General features: G+C 38.8%; 1 protein-coding gene across 1 annotated transcript in view; it reads left to right on the top strand.

Moving 5' to 3' along the window:
* Positions 1 to 431: 431 nt before the first annotated feature.
* The window catches only part of LOC132261078 (uncharacterized), a 54,570-nt gene continuing 45,800 nt past the window's right edge, over positions 432 to 9,201 (top strand). Inside the window, exon 1 of the mRNA XM_059759606.1 lies at positions 432 to 697. Within this exon, the coding sequence (XP_059615589.1) occupies positions 620 to 697 (78 nt within the window). The 5' untranslated portion in view covers positions 432 to 619. The remainder of the gene's footprint in view (positions 698 to 9,201) is intronic.

Here is a 9,201-nt window from a genome sequence, read left to right as displayed (position 1 = left end):
AAAAGCATAAAAAATTCACAGAATTTGTGGTTCATGTCGAACAGCACAGAAACGTGGGGTGAAAGTCTCAATCTTCATGCGCTCCCAATTGCCAAATGCCTCGCAGTATTTGATTCATTTTTCACCAATGCTCTTTGCCAAAGAGAAAAGCGAGACAGGCACAGAGTCTCCACTGTAAAGTGGAGCATGAAAGTTTCATTGCAGCGAAGGTCTTCATAAATTTATCCGTCTCGCACGTATAGTTTTTCCATTAGGAAAATTGAAAATCAATATTAAATGTATTTTATGTTCGATTAAAATTTCGTTGAAACAAGGAAAATTGTTATTCTTTTTTATCTGTTTGGCGGGGAAGGAAAGTTACAAACAACACTCTTTCTGCGCCTGTGCATGAGCAGAGGCGAGACACACCAGAACGCGTTGTTCAGCGGTGAGCTTTCAGTCGCGCGAAAGCTCCGTCACAACGGTCGCTTTTACTGTCCGGTGAAGACGTTCTCGTGACTGTGTCTTGTTCTCCGGCTCTGAAACCCGTGGCAAACGCTGCTCAGCTCCTGTCATTCGGTTGACATTGGTTCTCCTGGCGGAAGTGAACACGTTCTGTCGACACTGTCGATTGGCAACGATGGAAAGCGTCATTTGGTGGATTTTACTGATTTTTGGCTCCAACCTGAATAGCGAGGCTCTCGTAGAAGGTCGCGCGGTGAGTAGCAATTTGAGGGTATTTATTGGGACACCGAAGATCGCGGTGACATCGTCCTATAGCCTGGTCGAGATATCAAAACAACCGTAAAATCATATTCAATTAATTTACATAAATTACAGGATATTGGGTCTAAATTAAACACAATAAATTATATGAACAATACATTAACAGTGGCGTGTGGGCTCGTGCGGTGGCAATGTGCACTCTGGGTAGGGAATGTATTTAAATTTATTAACGGGCAATCGTTAACCGATAAATTCATTGCATGCGCGTTTTTACCACGCTCAACGCCACGCTTTGTGTCCTCCGAATCTGCAACATAATTATTTTTCTGTTTCCCACCCCCAAATTGGTTAAATCCGCAGCCTCCGCAGCATTAATCATGTGTGACGCACATAATACACAAATTTTATTTTCAATATTCACCCTCAGCGTTTGATATGGGGAAAAAAATGTCCATATAGTAAAATGTGTCAAAAAAGTGTCTATGCAGGGCAACAGCCCAGAGTGGCAAAGACAGAAGAAAATGCAGACATGCGAAAAGGGGTTGCGAACAGCCTATGTACATCGGGTGTAGAACATGATTTAATATTTCAAAGCTCATATATCAATCTCGAAAATTTGTGATTTATTTATTCAAACACGCACCGAATGCAAAAGCCTTTTAGTTTTAATATTTTATAAGGGTTAAGGGATTGCCATACCACTTGCTCCCACATCGTGTCGAATAACGCCCGGTCTTGAGGAGGGAAAAAAGACGTTAAAGTGTTCTCAATAGAAAATTCCTCACTCTCAGTCGCCCTCCCACGTCCCTGGCGATTTAGTTCAGAGTCAGAGGGAAGTAAGAGTGAAAGAAGTCAGCCTTTTCCACGTATCAAACCGCGCGAACTTGGGGGAGAAGACGGGAAAAACATTATATGAAAATATCCCTCCTCATACCCATTTCATTTTATTGCCACGTGAGACGCAACGTACATTCGGAATTCAGTATATAACCCAGCGTTATGATCTCTTTTAGATCGGAAATGAAAAAAGCGAAAGTCCCGCAGTCTTATTCAATTTTCGCGACAATTCGACGAGAAGCTCCAGTTGAGAGATTGCGAAACCAAATATAATATTCTGCGCTGGATTTATATTGCATATTGAATTTTGCGAGATGTCTCGAAATCTTATAAAAATTCTCCTCTTCTAAAAACTCCTGCATCAAATGTGGGTCTTGAGTATTATTGGGAGTGTAGCTTACATATTTAAGCAAAAGTCTTTGGCAAAATTTAATCATGGAGAACCTACAGCTCAAACTTCTGCGATATGCTTGGAGGAAAATATTCCATTTGTGAGTTAAAAACTAATTGTATCCTCCGAGAAGTTCTCTAGGGATCAGGATAATGATACCGTCGGCAAAATGAGCAAATTGCAATGGGTTCTTAATACTTCTTGTCGAGGAAATGCATTCAGTTTTAATTAAATAGAGAACCAATTTGAGAGAGGAATCATTGAAAATTCTCGAATATAAGCAATGTCAGATCGAAAGCAAGATTTTAAATTACAATGATTAATTCTGCACTGTTTTATGTAATAAAATTGAAAGAATCGCTGCTATTTTCAATGCTCCAGTCTTCACAATATCGCTAAACTTTCTCCATATCAATATCTTTCAATGATTTTGCCACTGCAAAATGCTACTTGGCACCGAGAAAGAGAGATGCAATCGATATCGTGAAACCTCACAAATATTAAATATTATTATTCTCTTCTGCGCGCGGAGCAAAACCAAAATTGCTCCTTGCCTCGGTGGAAGCTTGGCGTGCCATTCTCTTCTGCAAAGAAGTTAATGTGTTTAAAATGAAAACATTACTATCCCGACCCTGGCCTGACTCTCGTGGGGTCGGCACGGATGCTGCGAAATCTTTTCTTCCCTCCAACTTGATATTGTTTCAGAAGGCGCTGAAGTACAAAAAGCTCCCACTCATTGTTGAAACTAATGACTCTGACCATTAACATTTCACTGTAATTGCAAACTTTTTAAAATGCTAGTGTAAACAAATGACGCAGCAGGTTCCCAATGAGCCAGCCTCGCACCTATTGAATGAAATGGCGATATAAGTGGAGAAATGCCATGTAGGGTTGAATTTCCGTACAGTTGGTGGTCATTATAAATTATTAATGACAAAACTTTCCTTCCTTTCTGTTTGTCGACACAAAATGTTGATATCTATTGTATATAAATAATATAAATTCGCTGCTGGAAAAAGGAGGATCGATTTTTTTCACTCGGGAAATGATGTTGTAGCCTTTGAGACAAAAACCCCCTAGAGCTGAAATGATGCTTTCGCCGAAAGTTAGAAACAGCAAAAACATCTAACTTTCTTTCGCATTTCAACTTTTGACTGCGAAGGTGAAATGCAAATTATTTTTCAGCATGAGTGAAGGAGTATTTTTACATAGATGAACTACATCTGTCGAATCTGTTTAGCTTTCATATTAATGGGCGGAGAGCGAGAATGGAAAACGCAAGCCAAATTGTGCTTACGCTTCGGAAAAGGGACGAAGATCACGGCACGAGGCAGGAAAATTGTCCTTAAAAGTCCCTAAACTGCCTAAATCATCAGAAACATGAATGATAATGATACTGGTGGTGAGAGTGGGGATGAAATACGTGAGATAACAGCACTGTGAGACAATGGGGATGGGCTGCGGCTGCCTCCCGATATTTTGGGTATATTTATGAAATTTTCCTATCACGATAGCACTCTTCATCAATCATGTGATTTCACTGCTACACATCGTATTATGGCGAAAAATTTTCCGCCTAATCATCGTGAGGCAGACTGATGTGTGGGAAAATTTGAATCACGCTTTAATCCTCATGCTCTTTTTCAATATTACACACCCTTAATTAAATTTCAGCCTCTCTTTCATTCTCCAGTCAGTTTGCCAAGGAGAAGCTCAAAAGCCCGTGCGAGAGACTTTATAAAATCTCATGGAAAAGAAAACACAACACGCGACTTACTTCAAGATCATTCTATTATATTTGTAATTGTGTTTTAATGATTCACTTTCCTCTCCTGTTATGCATTCTGGGACTTGGGAATTCACCAAGAAGAAAGAGCCAGCAATTTCAAGGAGTTTTATAAAATAATAAGAAAGGAATACATGAAGCGTGAAAGCTTTGTGTGGTTTAAAAATATTGCGTTGTGAAACTGGGGAGAAAAGTTTCGTATTACTTTGTCTTGTAGACCAGAAATTACATTTCGGTCGCTTTCTTCCGCTTTTGTCGTGAAAATTTGGGGGATTGAATTCACTTTTAAACAGTTAATCAGAGAGTTAGGAACAGTTGACTGCGCCCTTTACAAAAAAAAGAGTTAATACATTTTTTCAGCTGAATAAAATACGTAAATACATTTTTGAACATGATTTCGGTGAAAAAATCTATAAGTAATTCCCATAATCCTCTATAAATTGCCATTTTTGTACATTATACGTTTGAGGTTGCATTTGCAACTTTTTAATCCGTACATTAAAAGTATTTTGTAAAAATCAATATTTCCAGGAAATTGCGGTCTTTTTTCCCTATTTTGTACGATTCAATTTCCTCTTTGAGTGTGAATTATGCCAATGGAATCGAAGCAAATACCTAATATTATCGAGTCAAGGGAATCCTTCAAATTACAATTCATATATAATAAATAATATATGAATTGTACCAATTGGAATTCGATTAATCAACTATCAGGAATTAATGTTCGTCTCCAATAATTACCAAATGAATGAGAGATGATGCGTATTTTATAATTATATCAATATTTCATGATCCTTTCACAATTATAAATTAAAGTCCGTGACATGAGCATTTTGCCAATAATAATTTCGTTTCAATATTCATATGTAAATTGATGATTTCAAGGGGAAATCGTAAATTATTCTTGTCCCGTGATTCATCCAATATTACATCTAGTATTGGCAATTTCATACAAAATACCCTCTCAAATATTTATTTACCACCTGAAAAAATACCCCTCATTCATTGTTGAGCTGACTTCATTTTCATCTACCTGTCCATCCCAATTTTCCTCAACCTTTCGCCCAGGTTTGCCGTCTGACAAACCTTTTCTATGTGCCAATGCGTACATCATCATCAAATTAGCACTGATGTATTTTTGTCCACATTCAACCAACATAAAATAGCTATTTCTAATTGACTTTATCCATTAAATGGGCAAATATTGACCCTCACAGTCGGGCTTTTTTCATTCAATCCCTCTTCTCTCCATGCTTTTCTATTTACATACCACAGTTGCAAACACACAAAGCCCGCCAACCACCGCCGCTGACCATCCCCATGCAACCCTCACGGGCGGACCCTTAGCAGCGGCCACACGTGAATTTGTTGCTATTTGCCCTGATGAATTCTCACTACATATTCATGAATCTCAAGTGAATTCAATATCGCAACCGTTGACGCTAATTCGCCTCTTGCGAAGCCATTTGCTGTGTGCGCTAAAATCTATCGGGATCAATCGATTAAATGCGGAGAGCTGAGATATTCTCACCCCGGGAAAAGCCTCTCTGTCTTGTGGTGAATATCATTCCCGCATTACCATATTTTCCGCATCAGTTTGCCGGCATTATCTGCGAATGCTTCTCGCGATGGTCATCATTTCTTCCCATATTCATTTTGTCACGAAGAAAAGCAATTTAATACCAGAGTGTCCAAAGATTATGCACAAAGTTCTGCCGTTTTTCCTCTTATCTCGCCTCAACTCTTTCTATTTTTCCCAACAGTTCAGTGTGAGTGAGAGAGCTTTTAAGCTCTCTGCCAGGAATTATAATTTCAATTTTTCTTCTCTTCTCCCGGAAGAAAAAATTCATTCAGCTGAAATTGATTCCTATTTGCATTCATAAAATTTGATTCCATTGAAATTGCAAATCTGCCAGACATCACAATATTTTCTTGAAATTACTACATTGCAAAATGCTAATGTGATATGTTATGCTATGCTATATATGATATGTTAAACCCCAATTCGCCAAATGTAGTGAATTTAGACATTCTCTTGTACAATTCATTGCAGAAAATTTGCGTTATTGCGTGAATAATGACATGAAAGCTCATTGAGAACAAAATATACTTTTTGCCTAACTCACCATCATGTTTTACTCGTTACATTTACGTGTAACGTTGCAGTCAATTTGTCATTTTTTATGACGTGGAAAATTTTTATCCTTTCTCCCAACACAATGAACATCTTTATGTGTCCCATTAAGCAATAATGGGACAAAGTGCCTAACATCTAAGAGTGCACCTCGAGTGCAGCAGAGCTTTTAGATGTTCTTCCTCGCGATATTGCTTGAAAATATTGTACTGAGTTCACAATTGAATGTTTGTATTGCAAATTCTGGCGTTGTTTGTAAGCTTCTGATGGCAGATTTTGTTGCCATGCACACGTATTATCCCTCGGAGGTTTTTGGGTTATCTTTCATTTTGAATGCGAATTCATCGTTGTAGTCGAATTTCTGGTGAAACACCCCAGCCTCTCGACAAGAACATCCCCTCATTTTGCATACTTTCTCTTTGTCCCGAATTCTTGTTGATGCCGAATGAAGCGTACCCAAAGTTGTATAGTGATTGTGTATAAATATTTAATAAGACTTCTTATGAATTCATCCTTCAATCCCATATCCTCGGAGGCAATTCTCGTGAACCGGAGAGGAACATATTACATCACTTTAATCACTGTATCGGACAGAGAATGTTGGCAACTGGCAAGATTTATTCAAAGTAATAAACCTCATGGTTGTATTATGTGGCTGGTATTATGTGCTTCTGAGGCGCAACGAATTTGAAACTTTATACGTTCATTTATATTTCTACACATTGTACATTTATGGGGAGTAACTTTCATTTCTGATGGTTATTCTACACCGACAACACAACCGTATTACATACATAATAAACTACTTACGGCGCTGGAAAAAGCAAAGCTCCACCAAAACCATTGATATAAGCAACTCCACATGTGTTTCATGCGATATTTGAATTTTTCGCTTCCTGCATAGCAAATGAAGACTTTCAGCATATTGCAACCGGTGAATCCTTCCCTCCTTCTTACACCTGGAACTTTTCAGCCGCGCGTTATTGAAAATTCCAGCGGCTCGTGTTAGAGCAGAAATTCCATTGCACTGTAGAGCCGCATGAATTTCCCGCTCTCCGCAAACAATTTATCACATCACAAATATCCCATGAATACTGAAATTAATAATAACAGAGCTTTGGTTAAATACACCCTCTCAAATGACTCAAAGCTTAATAAACAGCAGTCGCAGTGATCGGTCTATTGGCTGGAACAAATTTCGTCTAATGGAGTGGGTGAAATGGCTGAAAATACAAAATAAATCCCCAGCCTAATGCCCAAATAATACCTATATTGGGATATCAAGGGATGAGGGCTTCTCTGAAATAAATAATTGACAATTTACCAGCACAAATATGAGACATGATTGTTCTGTGTGCAGAATTCTTCGCATTTTATCAAATTAATTGACACATTGTTTATTGATTAATTGCAACGTTTGGGCCTTTTGTTCATTTCCACGTGAAATATATTTCTGATTAAGCAAATAAATTCAATAAATTGAATTGAAATGGCAACTATAATTATGGTGTATAAAATGTTTGAGAATTAATACGAATGGTACACAAAAATATTATTTATACAGTATCAAATTGCTAAAATTTTATAAACTGAGCATCCACACAGCATTCCTTTCTCCTTTCAAATTGAGAAAATTGTTGTGAAAGCAATGTCTTTGTTCATAACAAACACTTTAAACTTACCTCAAAGTGAAAAGTCTTCTCACAGAAGCACTTTCAGGATTGTCTGAATTTTGCGCAAAAAATATTGTGTTACACAACAGTTGAAAGTTATCGTCTTTTTCTACTTCTACGATAATGAAGGGGAAAGAGTGGAGAATGCGAATCCTTCGCGACTACCTGAAGGCTACGCAATGTTACATAGAAGCTCACATGCAGCGAAACAACAATTCCCTCTGCCTGAGTACATATGGTACAGCTTACATTTATGTACATTGTGAAACGTGCATGGAAAATTCATGTGACTCGTCTCCGGATGCTCAGCACGGGTCCGACGGAGATGTAGATCAGGCCGTGCCATTCGCGTGCTCGCAACCCTTGAACAGTGGCCCGGCAGTTGGTTTGCGGAAGACCGTGACGAAGAGTGGCGGAATACGACAATACGTGGATCCCATCGCATTAAATCAAACACAGCAGAAAGATGAAAGCACACAGCCAAGGTGCCACCAGGCATTCTCTCTAAGCAGGATGAAAATAACACAGTCCGCTGACTAAACAGCTCTATATTTTGCCAGGCTTTCATCAACAACCGCTCAACTATGAAATACGCACTGAGAGAGTTTGAGCGGCTAATGGTTCATCAATAGAATCTGTGATTATCAATGAAATCTTCAATTATTCGAATTAGACAGCAAATTGACTTTGGTTTATACTTTTTGTAAATTCCAACCAAAGAGTTGCACTGGAACCCACAAAGATGGGAGAATAATTGAAGATTCTATCAAGATTTCCCTCCGCCTTGATCAAATCCACAGAGGTAAGTCAGAAAAACCCTCAGTAGACTAGGCATGAGATCTCTAGAGCTGACCTAGAGACGAAGAAGACGAATTTCTAGCAGAAGCACTGTCCAAAGCCGTGATCTTTAAGGGAAATATCGTATAATGTTTGAAATGCATTCATATGAACCACTTTCGGTGACTTCGATATTGCCCAAGATATTGTGTTGGGCACTGTCTTAAAATGTTCTTCCTGAAGCATGTGTTTACCTCTTCAGTCGGCGCTGCCATAAAATACAGGGTGAATCAATAATGGAGAGCTTAATGGTGGGAATGAACACATGTGTAGGGGTTGGGGAGACACGGGGCAATGAAGAGGGTGAGGCGCTGGAGGGATCAGATAATTTTAAGAATATTCATTTCCCCTAAATATGCTTCCGATTAATAAAGATGACGTAAATACTGAAATTGTCCATTTATTTTGTATGTAGATAGAAATCTCATTTCAAACACTTGAGGGGAATTTAATTAAAATTATGATAATGCTTCAGTGCTCTCCATGTATAATCATGAGCCTCGTGGATCCCGGCCGGGAAAGGTGCAAAAAAGCCTGAAGAAGCTCAGTAATTAGAGGGTAGTGAGTGGATGAGTCCCGAGGGAAGGGCGCTCGTGTGAAGCATGGCCGTGGTGAAATGGGTAGATAGTGCGGTCAGTAGCAGGAGTTGACGCTGACAGTTGATTTGAGATAATTGTACATTTGAGATAACAATCAGAGTATGAAAATCATCCATTCTCCAACGTACACATACTGTTGAGATTGTGGTAAGTGGTTTTACTGGACCGGAGCTGCTCCTCTGCACTCTTATGCGGGGTGTTGCCTTGAGGAAATGGTTGCGGACCACACACTTTCCAAC

The sequence above is a fragment of the Phlebotomus argentipes genome, unplaced genomic scaffold (assembly GCF_947086385.1).
Source record: "Phlebotomus argentipes unplaced genomic scaffold, Phlebotomus argentipes genome assembly scaffold_18, whole genome shotgun sequence".
Taxonomy (NCBI): Eukaryota; Metazoa; Arthropoda; class Insecta; order Diptera; family Psychodidae; genus Phlebotomus; species Phlebotomus argentipes.
Note: the sequence above shows the minus strand (reverse complement) of the source record. Positions and strands in the feature narration are given on the sequence as shown.